The following is a 20,169-nucleotide window of genomic DNA, read 5'->3' as shown; positions in this document are numbered from 1 at the left end:
ATTATCTCAAATTATCCCTTAAATCACAAATCACTACGTTAAACATTAAATACACCTTATTAGCCAAAGTGAAACTGTGAATGTCGTTCCTACAAAATCACAAATCACTAGGTTAAAGATCAAATACACCTTGTGAGCCAGAGTGAAAATGTGAATGTCGTTCTCACTTTGCCAACTTCAACGCTAATTTGAGTAGTTAGTTTTACATTTCCCGCATAAATAATGTACAAGAATGTTAATGGACCTCGAGCTTCGCGACCTTCAACTTTAATTTAAGGGATAGTTAGTTTTAGGCAAATAAACTGACTTTTACCGTTAGTGGGTTGCTAAAGGGGCAAGCTTGCGTAAAGACCTCCCAGTTGATATTTCTCCGGTTTCTTTGGGATAAATCCCAAGTTCATCCTAGATTTATCGAGCCACGAGATATCTGTGGCACACCGACATGATCTCTGGCAGGACATTGGCCAGGTACGTTGTCTTAACCATGATTTCGCAGGTCTGAAGACTGCTTTTAATAATTTCTTCATAGCAAGTGCGTATGCGTAATTTTCCATTGAATTATTCTAGTGGCATTTCCTTTTTGGGATTCTGAAAAGCTGGTTCAAGTTCACAAACCTTTCCATTCAGAGGTAGCTACGGCAAAAAAGCTCTCAAAACTGAATGGATAAATGTGCTAAATACCGTGTAGAAAGTATTAGACGACTTGGTAGAAAAATATTGAGCAGACTGAGACTATTAATGCAATAAAACATTTCGTCTGCACATATTTTAACCCATCTGTGAAATCCTGCAAGGCTTTGATAATAGTCACGGACCATTCCAATAAGGCAATACGCAATATGGACCCGGGAAAGGGGTTTTCCTTTTTGTCGAAATGGAAATATTACCAATTTGTTGAAAGTTTTCTTTGAAGAAGCTAGAAGATACCAAAGAAATTTTGGATGTGCGTAAATGATCACGGGTAATCTTATGTGCCAAATTGTAAACTGACAAACTGCAAGGATCGAAATCTTTAAGAGGTCGGTGTGATCTCTTAAGTGGATACTTAATAGGAACGGAATTATGTTTGGGCTTTGAGCTTCATCAGTTCGAAATAAACATGGATGTCCAAATACAGAGGCATTTATTTGGTGCTACTTGTGTAGCCCTCGTGGTAAATTTGGGGAGCAAACTTCAGAGGGTTCGATTCAATCTTTTGTTTCTTTTATTTATTTCTAATTTTTTTTGTTTCTGTTGTCTCCTCAGACCATGTTGGTGTATGGAATGGCGTTGTGTCATGTTTCGAACGATGCTTTGGTGTGATATGGGATCTCATATCAGTTAGGCATTATGTTCAATCACTAATTGCTACCATAGGTGACTGTTTTATACGGCCTCAATGCATATATTTTTGTAAGACGGGGATTTTTCACAACTCTAATCGTAAACATCCTACTTTTTCCTAGCTCCAATAGTTGTTATGCATGTTTGCAAAGAGAAATTCGATTAAATTCTAGTGACTTGACAGTAGGGAAGACCCTAGGTACATCCTTTCAGTATACGTTAGAATGTTCAACTTTGCAAGCCTATGTGGTGGCATCAAAGAAGCAACTTCTTTAAAGAAGTTTCTTAACCTTTGGAAATAGGCACATTTAATATTCAATGTTAGACCAACAAGAGTTTAAAGAGACACAAAAACGTATTAACCTTATGCATTAAAAAGTCTTTGTTCTCTCATCATAATTCTGATAGCCAATAAGCCTTTATATAACAATTGACATAAAGCAACCTTGTTAATGTATAAATATGTTAATGCTCAATTAACTGAATTGATAAATGTAGACTTTAGAGTAAAATTGATCCATACTTGTGAATGGTGGCTTGGCAGGTCAGTGAAAGTAAGTAGCTAAAATGACCTCCACTAGGGTTCAAGTCCTACCAAGTTGTTAGATTGATTTATGATTTTCTAAGCATGCAACTAACTAAATTGCTGTTCTGAAACTTAAATCACAAATACTACTGAGTTTTCTAACCATAGCATGCACAACGGAAGTAAATAAAACTGAACACAAACACATGCAACCTATGTTGCACTGGCTGTGGGGACGGGGGGGACAAGTTTCCAGGACGACTAGAGCGCACCCCCAAATTTTCAGGGGACGATGGGTTGGGGACGGCAAGTGCGGCAACTAATTTTTATATTTATTAAAAAATTAAAATTAAAATAAAATTTAGTAATACAACATAAACATGAATCAAAATGATAAATTAAAATTTAAAAATTAGAACTATTACTATTTTGAAATTCAAATTACAAAATAAAATACTAAAATTGTTAGGCGTGAAGGCTGCTAGGTGTGAAGGGCGTGAACTGTTGGGTGTGAAGGCTGCTCGTTGCTCGTCACTGGGCATGAAGCCTGCGTCTAGGTGGGCGTGAACCCTTGTCGTGAAGCTTGCGTGAAACATTGAAAATTGCCTGCCCGTCGTGAAGAAAACCCTCCTGCATGCGTGAAGAAAACCCGCCTGCGTGAAGCTTGGAACTCTCCCTGTCGGCTGAATGGTAAATGAAATCAAAATGTTATGTGGGTATTGTTTTACCTTTGTGAACTTAGGTATGCACTAGGGTAGGTAAATGATGTAATTTTATTTATTTTTTATTTACAATTTTGAATTAAGTTTTGATTTTTTATAAAAAATGAAAATTTTTAATATTTTTTTAAATTGAAATTATATTGGGGACGTCCAGAAGTCCCCGATTTATTGAGGGACGTTTTGGAAGTCCCCAAAAAGTCCTCGATTTTTCGAGGGACGGCTAGGGGATGACCTTGAAGTCCCCAAGTCCCCAATGGAGTCCCCGACAAATTTGGAACGTTTTCGTTGAGTTGCAAAGTCCCCGGATCATCGGAATGAAGGAAACATCATGAATTATGTTAGGGACAGGTCCCCGTGCAACATAGCATGCAACACATAAAACACCGGATATACCGAGGAAACCCCAACTCTAGGAAAAAGCTGCAATTTGTGTGTGTTTTTCTATTAGCTTCAGCAAATAATTCTTGAGAAATTCTTACAGCAAGGGAACACTTCCCTTCTTATAGCAAAAAAACCCTCAGAACAGCTCCCAAACAAATGCAAATCACCCCCACAAGTGGCTCGACTTGTATGGCTTATGCATTATGGCCTTGACTGGCTGTATGACTGTGTTGTACAACCATCTCTACGCCCTTTTGCATGCTGGGAATGAATTGGCGTACTGGTGAGCTGAGATAGAGGATGTGCGGCCCTCTCTTTCTCTCTCTTGGTCATTGAATTTGCTACAGAATTGCTGAAACCCTGTTCTCCTTTTGCTGAGCTAACACACACTCTATGCCAAATCAAACTGGCCACTTTTGCGTCTTGTTTCCCCTAATAAGTTGACCTGAGCCCCACCATGATCTTCAATGGCTGAGATTAACTCATGATGAAGGGATGAGATCTAATCATTTGTTGACTTTAGGCTTTTTAATTTTTCCTAAGTCCAACATTAGGAAATAGTAAATTAAATTAATAATCTGCTAAGTGGCTACCTTGTGGGTCCCTCTACAAGCTTTGGCGCCTAGGCAAGAACCCTTGCTGCTCTACTCCAATCAACACTCCCTCTTAGAGAGGAAGGTGTTCTACACTACACCCAACTTGCCTCTGAGGTAGACAAATCTTCCCCTTGACAAAGTCTTGGTCAAAATCTCTGCTGTCTGCTATTGGAGTCTAACTATACCTCTCTGAACAATGTGATTGATGTGATGATAGCGTATCCTGATGTCCTTTGAGTGATTGTGAAACACCGGATTTTTAGTGTTGAAGTTCCCTTGCACTCTAGGTCTAGTCTATCACTAGACTAGCACATAAACACACTAGCAATGCTCAACCAAAAGACAACTTTGCACAACGGAATATGACAACAGACAAATCAAGACAAGTACACTGAATTTATTAGCCCAAATCATGTTTCTCATTATTCCATCAATAAGAAAACACTAGGTCTCCCATACCAGGGATCATGGTCCTTCAGAAACCTTGATACAAACTAGTATACATAGTATACAATAAAATACAACTAGGGCTTGAGGTCTCCTGCTTCAGATCCTCAATTTGCCCACAAATACAAAGACAAATAACTTGACTTACTTGCTGTAGCAGTCCTTAGCTCTCTTTGTCCTCTTGTCCACTGCTCCTCGCTGTCTTTTGCCTCCAATAATATACAGTGATCAACTCCCTTTAGATCACTGCCAGATGTTGCTCACAGAAAGACTCCTCCTTTAGCCTTTTATACTTTATTAGCATCAACACCTTGCTGTTGGGTCTCCCATCACCTAACATACTTTACTTTAGTCCTTGATTAGTTCTCCTTTGGATCTTGGCCAACTGCTATAGGTTCTGCTAACTCAAATCTACCTTATGTCTGTTCTACCAAAATTTAGCCAGCCCTACCTTCTAGCTTCTTCCTTCTTTGTTGACATCGACAACCACTGTCTAGACCTTAGTTCCTTTTTCCTCTGTTGATTTGGGGTAGCATCGGATGTGCTCTAGCCATGAAAATTGGTGGAGAGGCTAAAGCACATGAGATCTCCAAGAGCTAGAAATGGTTTGGGCAGGTTCTAACCGGTTTGGGAGATATTAAAATAATTAATGTTTTTAAAGAAGTTCCTAAGTCTAAACTCAGGAAAAATAAAATATTAATAAGTATTAATATAAAAATGGGTTAGAAGGTTCCAAAATTCATGGATCAAGTCAAATCTAATCTTAGCCATTGATTAGAGATTTAATCTCGGCCGTTGATGGACCAACGAGAAAAGTATAAGAGGAGGCTTGAGGAGCAGTTGGAGAACACACTAGAGTGATCAGTCATTCGATATTCTAGAGCGAGGTTCTAATAGATTTGACCTGCAAATATAGGAGAATAAAAATATGCTAAAAAATAACAATATCTGAATATAAAAATGCTTCACTTTATTAATCAAAACCCTTGAGGTAGGGTAACACCATACAATCACTCCTTAAGGAAGGAGAACACTCCACAAGCCATATGCTTGTCTATACAATATTCCTTAACATCTATCCATGGCGAGTTTTTATCCTCTATATAGGCCTAATACATACAATACCATAGGTCATTACCATGGTTCTCTCAATACCATATATCTAATACAATGGGCTTATTACATTATTGCTAACTACTTGTGGTCCCTTACATGATCCAGGTTAACCACTTTATTTATTAACTAGCCCATCTCATTATTACATTATTCCCTTGGGTACCTCCTTTTGTTCCCCATACTATCCCCCTGGGTATACTACATTCCACCCCCCTTAAACATGTTTCATCCCTGAAACATAAGAAGAACACAAATAATAAGATCTACTCAACGGAGTAGTCCATTGGTACCATGCACGCGCATCTATCCATCCAAGAGAAAGGTGAACCCTCGATCTAGCTGGTGCCTCGCTCGCTTGAGATGGAAGTTGACCCTGACGGCTCTTCTGTGTTGATGTGTTGTGGGTGGATCATCGTCCCTCTCTATCTGTCGTGCAGGGGTTGTTGTTCTTGTGGCTACTTTGTTGCCATCGCGTTGGTTGTTTTCTTGCTGGGTGATGTGGGTGGTGATATGCGGAAGTTTTAACCACTGGTGTATCTTTCTTTAATTCACCACCTAATGGAGCCTGATGGGTATTTGGTACATGTTGTGGTGCCTGCAATTGTTGCTTATCTTCCAATATTACTTCAACCAACGATTCCTCATCTGATGTGTCCGTACCTACAACATCTTTTGCTTCAGCCTCCTTGGACTCTACCTCTTTATTGATGGAAATATCCTGTAATGTAAATTTCTTCTTTTTATATCAGAGCTTCAGGGATTTCTTCTGCATATTGATATTGATAGTGCCAACAGATTCCATCCAAGGGTATCCCAAAATAACATCCACATTAGCCATATATGAAGCATAAAAATCAGAATGCAATACAAACTTGTCCATAACAATCTTCAAATCTTTATAAACTTAAACATCCTCATTATCAATCTGTGGTGCGGTTTCAATGTGTTTTGCTGGAACTTGCAATTTTTTTTGCCAAATTAACATTTATAAGATTTTTCTTGCAACTAGGATTTATAGACACAGTGATCTTCTTCTTCTGAATATATCCATGAACCTGTAATAAGGAGATACCGGTAGAAAATAACCCCATATGTTTTTCATTATCTTGTTTTTCAGCATGAGACCATTTGTCTAAAATGAATTTTTCAAATTCTTCATCTGAAAGTTTGTACAACTTCTTGCTGTCAAGTGATCTCCAGCATTTGGCAGCCTCATCTTTCAAACCAAGCCATACGAAACCTTTCCAATCTTTTCCATATATGAACTTTTCCTTGCTTATGAATTCTTCAATAGTGGGGCCATCATTTTTTCCTGTAAAAATAAGATCCTTGCTAGAAGGCATGAAGAGGGCTTTAAAAAAAATCACTTACTTTGCGAAAATTTAAAATGGTCACAATTCGGTCAATATTGCTCAGAATCCTTATTATGAACTGTTTTTGGAGATGGAACTACCATTCTGCATCTGCCCATGTGATAAAAATCTCGATCTAGGCACTCTAAAATTTCAGATTTGTGCTGTCCCGCTGTCACAAAAATTTCTGAAAAGTGCTTATTTTAAATCAGCGATATCTCCCTCATCCGGACTCCGATTCGATCGATTTTTTTGTTTGAAATTGGGTAATTTGTTAAGTGGATATCAGATCTGCTATTAGTTTCCAAAAATTCCCCCACAAAAACGACAGAAATTACTGGAGATCCACCGTCCACGAATTTTTGTCAAAAAATTTCTGCAACACAGTTGATTTTTAAATTAGCGATATCTCCTTCATCCGAACCCTGATTCATCCGACTTTTTTGTTTGAAATTGGGTATTTTTTTTGCAAAGAATCCAGATTTGCAATTTGTTTCTTCAAATTTTGCACCAGAAGCTACAGATTTGATCTGCAAACTCGCCGACCCAAAAAATTCCTGCAAAAATAAAAAAAATTCTTCGCGTTGCCCAAGAAAGTGCTTCGATACCACTTGTAATGTATGACTTGCAAATATAAAAATATAGAAATAGGCTTAGAAATAACAAGATCTATCCAATAATATATCATGAAAATGCTGCTCTTTATTTATCAAACCCTTGAGGTAGGGTAACACCATAAAATCACTCCTTAAAGGAGAACACTCCACAAGTCATATGCTTGTCCAGACTCCATACAATATTCCTTGATATCTCTCGATGGGGAGTCTCTAGCCTCTATATAAGATTCATACATACAATACCATGGGTCATTACCATGGTTCTCTCAAGCCATACATCTAATACCATGAGCTTATCACATTATTTCTAACTACTTGTGGTCCTTTACATGATGCAGGTTAACCAATTTATTTATTAACTATGGCCTATTGTTAGGGTCCCACCCTAACCCCCTTATTTATGTAGTAGGATCGAGTCATAGTTATAGTTAAGTAAAGAGTCAATAAAGCCCATATTAATAATTGTAAGTGGTTAACCCGCATTTAATGACGAGACCACAATTAGTTGCAAATGGGCCATGGTATTAGATAGATGGTATTAATAAGAACCATGGTATTGCTCCATGGTATTGCATGTATGAGTCATATATAAAGGATAGAGACTTTCTGCGAGGAGCATCGTGTCTTATTTTGTAATCGAGCTCTGCTCTATTGGAGGTTGCCCCCTCGAAGAGGCAAGTGAACATTGCTTTTTGAATAATAAAATACTTGCTGTTATTTCTCACTGTTCTATGTTCTGGGTATATTTCTGTGCATATTTGGTATCCTTGTATCGTCTTGTAGGTTAAGAGCATAACACCTATCCCATTATTACATTATTCCCTTGGGTACCTCTCTTTTTACCCCATACTATCCCCCTAGGTATACTACATTGTAATAAATCTGACCTGCAAATATAGGAGAATAGAAATATGTTCAGAAATAACAATATTTGAATATAGAAATGCTTCACTTTATTAATCAAAACCCTTGAGGTAGGGTAACACCATACAATCACTCCTTAAGGAAAGAGAACACTCCACAAGCCATAGGCTTGTCCATACAACATACCTTGACATCTATCCATGGGGAGTCTCTAGCTTCTATATAGGTCTCATACATACAATACCATGGGTCATTACAATGGGCTTATTACATTATTGCTAACTACTTGTGGTCCTTTACATGATGCGGGTTAACCATGTTATCTATTAACTATGGCCCATCCCATTATTACATTATTCTCTTGGGTACCTCCCTCTTTACTCCATATTATCCCTCGTAGGTTTACTATAGGGGTTTGCTAAGAGAAATCGAATCAGTGATTAGCGAGGGGCAGTGAATACATAGTAGAGAGGCATAGTTAGTACCAGAAAGACAACGCAGAGCCTAGAGAGGTTGACACAGAGGTAGCTAGGTGATACGCAGAGGCAGCTGGGAGCTGCGCAGAGCCAGGAGACTCCAGCGTGGATGACGCAGAGGGTCTAAGGGTTGACGCAGAGGCTTCAGTAGTTGCGCAGAGGCTAGTAGAGCTGACGCAGGGCCAAGAGGCAGTGCTGGGAGGAGTTTGTGGGGCAGACTGGGTGCTGGTGAGCCGGGAAGGGTGACACAGTCCCTATCAGATTGACGCAAAGCAGTGGAAGCTGCAATTGTTGCTGTGGGATCGTTCATCCGGTGTTTAATCAGCCAAAATATCTATCTCCGAGGAGACGTACTACTGCCGAGGGCATTCTCTGTTGGGTGAGCCATTTCTGGCACCGTAGTTGTATTATGAAAACTGCATAATAATAAAACCCTTAGAATAGCTGCACTGGTTTTCCCGCATTGGGTTTTTCCGGGGACATTTGTCCAAAAATAACGGTGTCACTTGTGTGCTTGTTTTCTTTCATTTGATGATCTGTAGATGTTGATATTGTACTTGTGTAGTATTTACATGGTAAATAACTTGTTAAGTAATTAAACAAGTATGTGAAATAAATTAGATAGTACAGGAAGAATTTCTAACGGGTTAGACTTAGAAATTCCAACATCCTCTATCCAGGAGGCTCGCGGCATGTCCTTCTTGGACTCTGTCTAATCCGAGTAGGCCCATAGAACAATTGTTTAGACCATAGAGCTGCTATAATAGTTTTGCCTTAAGTTGGCTAAGCTTTAGGAGCCCTTTGCAACCCCATGTCCAACCTCCTATTAGCTCCAAAGGCCCTCAACCTTCTTTGTTTAACACCTAGGCAAATTTATTAACAAGTTCTGGAAGCCCTATCAGACCTCGACTTCCATTGTTATGACTGTGGGTCCCCTTTAGGAGATCTCTAACCTCATGGTCAACTCACACAAGTCTTCAATAGTCTTCTTGATGCCCTCGGTTTTGCTAGAAGCCCTTGTTCAGCTCTGATCAGATCTTCTTGGCTCTCAGCCAGAACTTGGCCTTCTCTATTCCTCATATCTATTGCACAAATAAGTAGATCTACTATAGTATATACTAGCCCTTGACTAGGGCTTGGTCCCTCTCAGATCTTGACAAGAACAAATTTCAGTCAACCTCAGCCTCTAGACTAGGGCTTGGCGTTCCATTTTCAAAACTCTACTCGGCCTTTTTGACAAGACATATCCTAGCTGCGACTATCCTCTCAAGACTGTGGCTTCTCCTTGTGCAAATGTCCTCCACAAATGATGTTAATCTCACTTGTGATTAGGCCTCTCCTTTGGCCTCTTATTTATACTTTTGTGTGAGTGGTATTGGGGATTTTCCTTGTCCCTAAAGAAACCCCTATTTTACCACTCAATCACAAATTAGATTTAAACATCATTAACTTGGGCCCCAAACCCATAACTTTGGGTCAAAACCCCAATAACATGGGTACTTTGCCCAACAAACTAACTTTTGGTGGGTTTTCTCCACTTGGAAATACCTTTTGAGCTACCCAAATTTCAACATTTAGAGAGCTTGATGCAATTCTGATTGTCACAGTGGATCATGGTGGGTTCCATCTCTTGTCCAAACATTCCCATGAGCAACTTTCTTAGCTAGATAACTTCACATGATGCTAGGATGGCAACCATGTACTCAACATATGCTGAGCTCAATGCAACTGATCTTTGCTTTTGGTTGAACCAAGAAACAACTGTTGATCCAACATTGAATGTGCAACCCGGTGTGCTCTTCTTGTCTGTGGAACTCCTTGCCCAATCTACATCAATGATGCCCAATCCCTAAAGGTAACTGTCAATATGAGCATACCATGCTTGTGGAGCTTGTTTGAGTCCATACAAGGCTCTCTTGAGTCTCACACTTGAGTCTCCCTACTGCATGTCTCAAACCCCTCCCGCTGCTCAATGTAAATCTCCTTTTCAACAATTTGATTGAGGAACAATGTTTTAATGTCCATTTGGTGGATCTTCCACCCCATCTGAGTTGCAATGGCTATAATGGTCCTGACAGATGAATATTTGGCCATCGAGGCAAATGTCTCATCATAGTCAATGCCCTCTACTTGCGAGAATAACTTGGCCACAAATTTAGCCTTGAATTTCTCGATGCACCCATAATCCCCATGTTTGATATTGTAGACTGAGCGAGAGCCCACCATTGATTTTCCCTTAGGCCTTGGCGTCACCTCCCAAATATCATTATTCACGATGGATGCATACTCATCCACCATGGCATCTCTCCATACTTGTTGAGTGGCTGCCTCCTGGTAGTTGGAAGGTTCAACATCCAACAACTCTGCCTTGAGTGCCATATACCCATTGTACTTCTGTCGCTGTCTGCTCTGTCTAACTAATGTGCTAGGAGCATCGACTCGCTCCTACGTCTCTTAGATCAAATGCTCTGCCCATCTCACTCTCCTTCTCCTTATACTGGGAGTCACGGGTTGAGTGGGCTCCACTCTCTCCTCCACTTGCGTGTCTCCCTTGTCCTCATGTTGCTTGACCTGCCCATCCATGTGTACAACTGTAGTCTGAAGTGCTGGCTGAGCCTCTTGCTTGGGAGCCTGCTGCATCTCCTCCTAATGCTAAACTTGCTCTTGAAGATAAAACGCTGTGCTTGGTCTTCAATCAAAGACTACACTCTGATACCATGTTAGATTTCCTTAAAACCCAGTAACTGATCTATGATTTTCTAAGCATGCAACCAGAAATGCAACTAAACTGTTCTTTTGAAACTTAAATCACAAATGCTACTGAGTTTTCTAACCATAGCATGCACAATAGAAGTAAATAAAGCTGAAGACAAACACATGCAACACATAAAACACCAGATATACCCAAGAAAACTACTGAGTTTTTTTAACTATAACATGCACAACAGAAGTAAATAAAACCAAAGACAAACACATGCAACACAAAACACTGGATATACCTAGGAAACCCCAACTCTAAGGAAACTTGCATTCCTTGTGTTTTTTCTATTAGCTTCAACAAATAATTCTTGAGAAATTCTTACAACAAGGGAACACTTCCCTTTTTATAGCAAAAAAACCCTCAGAACAACTCCCAAACAAATTTGAATCACTGCCACAAGTGGCTCGCCCTGTAGAACCTGTGCAGTACGGCCTCGACTCGCTGTATGACCCTCTTTATGCCCTTCTGCATTCTGGAAATGAATCAACTTGCTGTTGAGCTGAGAGAGGCTGTGTGGCCCTCTCTTTCTCTCTCTTGGCCACTGGGCTTGTTGCTGAAACCTATTCTCCTTTTGCTGAGCTAACACACACACACTCTATGCCAGATCAAACTGGCCACTTTTGCGCCCTATTTCCCCTAATAAGTCGACTTGGGGCCCACCATGCTCTTCAATGGCTGAGGTTAACTCATGATGAAGGGCTGAGATCTAATCATTTGTTGACCTAGGCCATTTAATTTTTCCTGAGTCCAACACTAGGAAATAGTAAATCAAATTAATAATCTACTAAGTGGTTGTCTTGTGGGTTCCTATGCAAGCCTTGGCACCTAGGCAAGTAGAACCCTTGTTGCTCTACTTTAATCAACACAAGTGATATGCTAATGCTTTTGGATGCATGCAAGTACATGCAATAGTGGTTGGGTTTATCTGCAAGTTTTGGGTGACTTTGGGGGAATACATACTCCTCACTCACGACAACTTATTTGAAAGAAATTGAATTGAATTGTGCTAATGGATCTCTCGCAATGCTAAATTAGGCATGTTATCCTAATCATGATAAGAGAAAGCTAGTTAAAGACAATGTATTCATACTCAATTGCCCTAAAACTAGAAATTACTAACTATATAAGATTTGAATTGAACTTATTTTTGAGTCTAATTATGGTAAACCTAAAAGTAGAGGATGCGTAGTTGTAACTCCAATATTTGACTAATAACTCACTATATGATAGTTTCTATTGAGAAAGCACTCCTCCTATCTATGATGTCTTGGGACTACATGCAACCTCTCGCTTTATAATTGTTTTTGATGCCTACATTAGAACTACCATTGTAGGCTCTTGAAAGGTAGAACCTCTATCCCTTCTATTATGGAAAGCAAAATTGTAACTCGACCAACATCATTGATTCACCTAAACATAATCTCCTTTGAATGCTACTTATGTTCCTCTTGCACCTTAGATTGTTAGGATCCTACCCTAACCCCCTTACTTAGATACATTATTAATGTATGTGGCCCATTAAATAGTTAGTTAATAGTCACTCATTGTAAAATGGGTCCTCTTTGTTAATAAAACCCAAATTAGTTAGCAGGATCTCATGAGAAGTGGGCTCTGTTGCCTCAAAATTTAGTAGGTCTTGTGAGGGTAGCTCATAAGGCTAGAATTAGACCAAGGGACAACAATATGAGGTGTGGCACGACAGCCAATGCCTTTTGCTCTTTTGTGGGATTTCACCACTGGGGAGGCTTCCCTATTGTAGATCACCTAGAAGGATATGTCAAGTAGAAGGCATAAGGTGACAAGATAAGCTTATGGAGGACAACTGTACCTAAGAAAAAGGCTTAGCAAGCATAATAGAGCATTTCACATCCTCCAATATGCCTAAATAGGGCACAATGTGACCTATGGCTTAAGAAATAACAAGGTAAGAGCAATGTTTTAAAACTCCGACTCTGACTCCGACTCGGTATTGACTCGGCCGGCTCGATTTCAATGACTTGGTCGTTGTAAAAAATACATTAAATATTTATTTTTTATAAAAACACATAATTTTAAAGATTTTTATTCATGTTTCCAAACACACAACATTAGAATATAGATAGAAGACAACATATGATCAAACTAGGTTCATGAATATATCCATTATATCAAAATGGTACCCAGTGCACTGTCCAATACATACACAATGATGATATAGAGATTAAAACAAAAACACATAACCAAGGAAGCTATAAATGGCCTCAAAACAAAAGTCTGTGACTAGTACTACTGGCTATTGCTAGAGTTGCCAACATCATTTGGCTCAGTGTTATTTGGGAGTGGGAGCGAAAGTGGGGAGCGAGAGCGAAAACGGGAGCGGGAGCGACATTTTCAGAAGCTCCCGGTTTGGGAGCGAATCCCGGAGGAGTTCGACAACCAATGTCACTAACGTCAAGGTACATAGAGGGATTGGTGCTCTTGATTAAATATGAGTTCCATACCCTAATACATGACAAAATTCAATGGAAACATTGCAATCCCCCAATCTTGAAATCCTGAAAAACTGATAAGTCTGCTGGATTTTGAATGAAATCTAAAATTTTACTTTCTCCCCCACACTCAGAAAAAACATAAAAAATAAAAAAAATTGCGTTTTTGGGGTTTACTGGCCGCATGAAGTGACCAGGCCGAGTTGATATGGACTCGGCCGAGTCGGCTGAGTTAAGACTGACCCGGCCGAGTCATGCCATGACTCGGCTGGGTCAATTTTAACTTGGCCGACCAAACTGGTTCGACGGCCGAGTCGCAAATTTTTTACCAGCTCGGACCAACTCGGCCAAGTCGGTTCCGAGCCGGCTGGCTTTTAAAACACTGGGCAAGAGGATCAACCTAGGATGGCAAGGCCGAGAAAATACTTCCAAACAATGTATACCTTCAACCTATGGAACAAGAAGCCTTCAGAAAGCCCCAAGTTGAAGCCTAGGGCAAACTAGGGCTTTTCTAGGGCAAAATCTACCTAGGGCATAAGACTTAGCCTTAATGTGGATTTATTTTCCACTAAAAGGAGTTGATTTTGAGTCAATCACCTTTCCTTCAAGTGTTGAATCCTGCCAAAGGCCAATAACTTCAACCCTAGTTGAGATTCATGCCCTACCCGTACCTAGCGACTTATCCTTGAGGGGCCCAAATCATATTTAAGGAGCAAAAATTATATTTTAGGTGTAAGTTTTATTGATGACCAACAATCTGACAAAGGCTAGTGCCTAGTCATTGGGTGATATAGTCTATGGGAGTGTAAGATTTGCTAGATCTTGGCAAGGAGTAAGGGAATAATGAAACCCTACTATCTCTTTTGTGAGTGTGCAAAGTCAATTGGGAGAGCTAGTTGAAAGATTCACCAATGGGATTGCCATTGACATTCTATAAGTGAGTAATGCATGCAATACTTGTTGATGTTTTTGCAGCATCAGGTAGACATTCTCCCATGGAGTCATGCTGATTTCACTGGGGGAGAATGATACATTCACCCATGGGGCCATGCTGATTTGCCTAGGCGTGAATGGCCCAGGGGCAGTGTTTCTCCTATGGGTCCATGCTCATTGGGCTAGGGGAGATTGGCCTACGATGCTCAAATTGTGTTCCAGGACAGAGTGATTTATTTTGTATAGAGCGGGTTTGAATTGTTTATTGATTGGGGTTTTTCACCCAACAATGGGGTAAACAATTCTAGTCTAATGTTGAGTTGTGATGTAGGTTCCATTAGTGAAGGGGTTTCTTGTGATGAGGTGCACCTTGATGGGTCTCCACTCAACATTAGAGCTCTATATAAATATACATACATGTGAGAGGCAAATCATAAACATAGTAAGTTCATTGAATCTTTTCTAGTGGAGGAGAAATTCAGCCAAGGAGAACTTTGTTTATCTTCATCTTTCTTCATTGTCATTTTTGCGCTTCTTGAGGTCACACATGTCATTGAGTTGACCGAGTTTGGCTGAGGTTTGACAACAAATTGCACATGCAGTTTGACCACAGGTCCGAATTTTCACTGCAGCGTGCATTTTGACTGGTGCTGACTGAGTTGAATTTTGATTGATTTAGTAGCTGTTTCGACTAGGTTTGACTGGTATTTTGACTTGTATATTGGCACAAATTTCTAGACAAATTTATGATTTGTAAACCTTGCTAAAAGACAATTTCTCCTGAAGAAAAGATTGTTGGATTTTCCCCTAAGGTTGGGCTTCCCTGGGTAAAAATTATTGTGTCTACTCTGTATGGTTGTCTTTCTATGATATTTATTGTTTCCGCTGCATTTACAGTTGAGATTTTCTGTGCATAATTATTCAATGATATCAGTGGCATTAGAAATACTGGTTGAAAATCATTAGGAAGTAATTATTAGAGCATATAATTGTATTCTGCTACACTTGCCATAGAATTTCAACAATACTATCATCTAGAATTCATAGAATGATCTTCAACAATAATTAGCACAATAGAAATCCTGGATAATTAACCATTCCATACATTAGACATAAGAAGCAAAGATTTATCAAATCCAAGGTACACTTACAATATAGAATGCATGAGCAAGCCTTTATTGCTCCAAAATGACATCTCCAAAGTCAAAGAAGTAGCTCCAGTAGCAAAATTCACCATAGATTCACATCTCTACAAGATACATGCTAGGCCAAAATTCTCTAAGAGGGCTGCAAAACAATCACAAGTGATGATCATAAATGAGATTGACATATCCTTTATTTATATGAGGATTAGGTCATCCAATTGTATTTACAAAACCCCTAACAACAAGTTAAATTACTAAATGTGCTCGGGTTACAAGCCAATCCATTAGCTTTATCAAATAGGCCTAAATTTGCCCACACGTGTGAGTCGTAGCCTCCAAAAAGCTGACGTCATCTAGTATAAGTGCTCCAAATGCCATATCCAAGGGTGAGGAGGTGTAGATGATTGTAATGTGGTTTGAGGTTTGGCCCTCAAATTCACCTCAATACCTCGTGTGGGGTCCCAAGGTCTAGTTGGGGTGCCATAAAGTGGTCTCCATGGGTCTCCGTTTGTTAAAAAGGGCCTCCTCTCCAGTGTTAGGGCTTCCTCTGGTGCAACAAGCCCTCCCCTGTCTCTTAGTGTGAGACCATCCTCATATGGGTTCTGAATCAACTCCTGCCCATCAAGTTGTGTCAAGGCCAGCTAGGGGGCATGCTAGGTCTAGTGGTGTTATCGTAAAAAGTCTTCAAATCTGGGTCAAAGTTAACCAACGCCCTGGGTCTTGGAGGTTCTATGGGATGTGTATCATCTAATAATGCTACCAATGGTCTCTAGACTCTCAATGCTTCACTTGTTTATGCCAATGTACTCCTCTGAAGGGCTTGGGTACCTGTGGAGTGGGTGCCCAAGGCTTGGGTTGCTGAACCACTTGACAAGAACAACATGGATTCTAGTGAAAGCAACTAGTCATTAGGGATCAAGATCAATAATGCATCTAAGTGAACCAAACTTGAATGTTAAGGGCAATTTAATAGTTCAAACGAGTATCCGTTTCCAAGATTAGGATCAATATGTCGTAAAGGTGTTTTCTCCCTAGGTAAGGGTGGCTAAAGGTCAACCCTATTAGGGGCTTCCAATTCCTAAGGGGAAGTAACAGTTCCCTGGTCCACCCTTCTATTGATAGGTGTTAGTGAATAATAATGTAGTATTGGAGGGGAGAAGACTTCCTGGCCAAGTGCCATGGTTAAAGGGACCAATGGATGGGGGTGTCAACATCCTAAGTGTATAGATGTGAGGAGGGATCATTCGTGGATGCATGGTTACCAACTCAAACTTGTTCTTTTCCACCCCTCTTGTGCACCTTTTACTTCTTATTTTTTCCTTGTATTACTGCTCATAGCTCAAGGGTTAGAGCTTGCTTTGTATGATGTAGCAGTTTTATTAACCCTTTAAGATGAGTCAGTTTATCGCCTATCAGGGTTGGGACATACAAGGGTTCCCATTTGATGTAATGGAGCATCATGTGGTCAGGAACTGGGCGATGGCCAGTATGAGGTAGGTAGAGCTCATGCTAGGCTTTTGCCCACGTGCTAATTCTTATGTTTCGACCATCTTTTGCATTTTGATTTTCTTTTGTTTTGTTGTGGCCATGATATGCTCTTTTTTTTCTTTTAGCTACATCAACCACCTAGGGAAAATTTTCGGGCTGTACTCAAGGTCTGTGAACATGTGAGTGCGAAATCCTCAAGAACCAATGTTAAGTTGTACCTGAAGAGTGGAGGTGACAAAAAAGGTGTGTAATGTGGCATGGAAGGTGTTAAATATGATATAAGGAAGATGGAACATGCTATCTCAATCATCGATTTCTGGGTAGTGCCTCTCCTATAACCCAAAGGGCCTTAAGGGAGGTCCCAATGCATTAGGGTCAAAGATTAACCCCCCTAGTGAGGTGAGAGAACAAGAATACGATCAAGGTTTATCGATTTTCTAGGTCACCCCATAATTCATAATAAATGTCCAAAAACAAACAAGTATAAGCACTCAATTGCAAAATGATCAAAGTACCTTTTGAATGGCAGCCCACGTTTGTCGAAGTGCTAATGCTGGATGGGTGAGAAACACATGGCTGATGCAAGTGGCAGAGGCACATGGCACATCATCATCTAATAGTGGCTGGCAGGGGTTGTTGGTTGTCTGGATGACTGTCAAATGTAGGAGATTTTTTTTCTCCTATGGGGTTACCCATTTTGGTGGGTAACAGGTCCATATGTAGTTAATATTATCCATGGATAGATATATATCGAATAGAAGGTTATGTAATGCTTTTTCAAGAATTGCGATTGTATTTAGAGCATTGCTCTTGGAGGTTGCCCCCTTGAAGAGGCAAGTGAACATGGCTCTTTATTTTCTATTATCAAAGAGATCTTTCTTGGTTTATCTCTCTATCTCTCTTTTTCATTCGTCCTTGGGTTTTGTTTCGCACTATATTTCATGTGAATTACAGTACAAGCTGTCTCAAAGCTCTTTCTTTGGCACAAAGTGGGAGTATTTTTTTCTTTTCATTGGCTTTTTTGATGGGAAGAAGAGGATGGTAGAACTTAGGGTGACTTCAGAAACTTTCTATGTAGAATTGGAAGAATCCAATTGACTGGCTAAATTCCTCTTGAAAATACCAAACAAAAAAAAAACGTCCAAAATGGAGTTTAAGAAGTGAAGTTACCAACAACTGAAAATCAACATTTAAAGGGTTTTCGTAGGTGCGAATTTCGCTTGTAGAATTTAGGTTGATTCCTGAAACTTTTTGTGTATAATTTGAAGAATCTTATCCAAGGGATGAATTCCTCTAAAAAAATTAGCCAATGCCAAAAAAAATAATCCAAAATGGAGTCTGGGAAGTGAAGTTATTGACAATTTAAAATCGACATTTTTTAATGTTTTTTTGGGTGACATCGACAAACGTTGTAGATTGCGTAGAGAGCAAATTTTAGTCAAATCAGTTCCAAAAGATCCAAAGAGGTGGTGGCATTTCATAATTGGGGTCATAATAGCCAATTTGAGAAAGATGTGTTTCTATGGCTTTAAATAATACAAGTACCATCCCAATAGTTTTTTCTAGTAAGCTCACCCATGAAGGAGAATACCTATAAAAAACCCCATCCCTAGACAACATGAACACCTCCTCTGCTACAACTAAGTTGAAATCAATGAAAGGTTGACTTAAGCAATGTTAGGAAAACATAAATGTGTTGGAAGAGAAGCTCAATGAGAGTTTTGATAATTTTATAAAGAAATTGATGGACTAGTTGTCAAGTATGTTGGTTCAAATCATACCAAGAGACAACCACATGATTGCACAACAAATTGAACCACACTAAGAAGAAACTTCTAACTTAGAAATGTTTAGTCCCCCACAATACTCGACATGCCTACACAACAATCGATCAATAGATAACAACATATGGCATCATTCTCCTAAGGTGGACTTGAGCAAGTTGGATGGTTCTGATCCTTCATGGTGGGTCACTAAGATGGAACATTATTTCGCCCTCCAAGGTATTATTGATGACATGATGAATCTCAAGGTGGGGGTCCGATATTTAGATAAAGAATGATGGCAATGGTGAGAATGGCATAAACAAACCTATTCAAGCTGCATTGCATGGAGTCCATTGTTTCAAAAACCGACCGTTTCGACTCTGATTCGGTCGAGTTGGTCCGAGTCATAGCCCAACCGGGTCGACTCGACCTTTGAACCGGACTGGCCGACTGGGTTGTTACCGAGTCGGTCCAGTTGGCTATGACTCGGCGGGCTCGGCAACAACCCGGCCGACTCGGCCGAGTCCGAGCCAACTCGTCGACTCAGTAACAACCCAGCCGACTTGGCTGAGTCCGAGCCAACTCGGCCGGCTTGGTAACAGCGGCCGGTCAAGTCACTTCAGTGGCATTTTTTTTTTAAATTTCATTTTTGGGGACTCCCTGGGCTTCCTTGTCTGACTCATGAGTTTCCCTGTCTGACTTTGATCCCTAGTATTGATATGCTATTTATGGTAATGTTAAATTATTAAAGTAAAAGTGACATTCTCCTTAATCTTCATTTTCATCCTTTTACTTAAATTTTAACATTACCATGAAATGACTCAGGATGTTTGAGAGTGGTTCCGGCCTCACTGGATTTCATATGGAGAAAGTAGAATTTTAGATTTCATTCAAAATCCAGCAGACTTATCAATTTTTCAGGATTTCAGGATTGGGGGATTGCAATGTTTCCATTGAATTTTGTCATGTATTAGGGGTATGGAACTCGTATTTAATCAAGAGCACCAATCCCTCTATGTACCTTGATGTTAGTGACATTGGTTGTCGAACTCCTCCGGGATTCACTCCCAAACCATGAGCTTTTGAAAATGTCGCTCCTGCTCCCCGCTTTCGCTCCCGCTCCCAAGTAACACTGAGCCAGATGATCTTGGCAACTCTAGCAGTAGCCAATAGTACTGGTCACAGACT

General features: G+C 39.9%; 1 protein-coding gene across 6 annotated transcripts in view; it reads left to right on the top strand.

Moving 5' to 3' along the window:
* The first annotated feature begins 271 nt into the window (after window positions 1–271).
* LOC149261385 (uncharacterized) overlaps window positions 272–20,169 on the top strand; it is a 291,611-nt gene continuing 271,713 nt past the window's right edge. For 2 of the 6 annotated variants that reach the window (XM_089422129.1, XM_089422126.1), the window contains exon 1: window positions 272–468. In XM_089422129.1, the coding sequence (XP_089278255.1) occupies window positions 443–468 (26 nt within the window). In that variant the 5' untranslated portion in view covers window positions 272–442. The remainder of the gene's footprint in view (window positions 469–20,169) is intronic. The other 4 variants (XM_089422117.1, XM_089422121.1, XM_089422115.1 and 1 more) reach the window with 3 other exon arrangements.

This window comes from Pinus tabuliformis, chromosome 6 (genome assembly GCF_031772625.1).
Source record: "Pinus tabuliformis cultivar Carrire ecotype Pingquan chromosome 6, CPIR1, whole genome shotgun sequence".
Classification (NCBI taxonomy): Eukaryota; Viridiplantae; Streptophyta; class Pinopsida; order Pinales; family Pinaceae; genus Pinus; species Pinus tabuliformis.
This window is presented reverse-complemented; position numbering and strand designations above follow the sequence as displayed.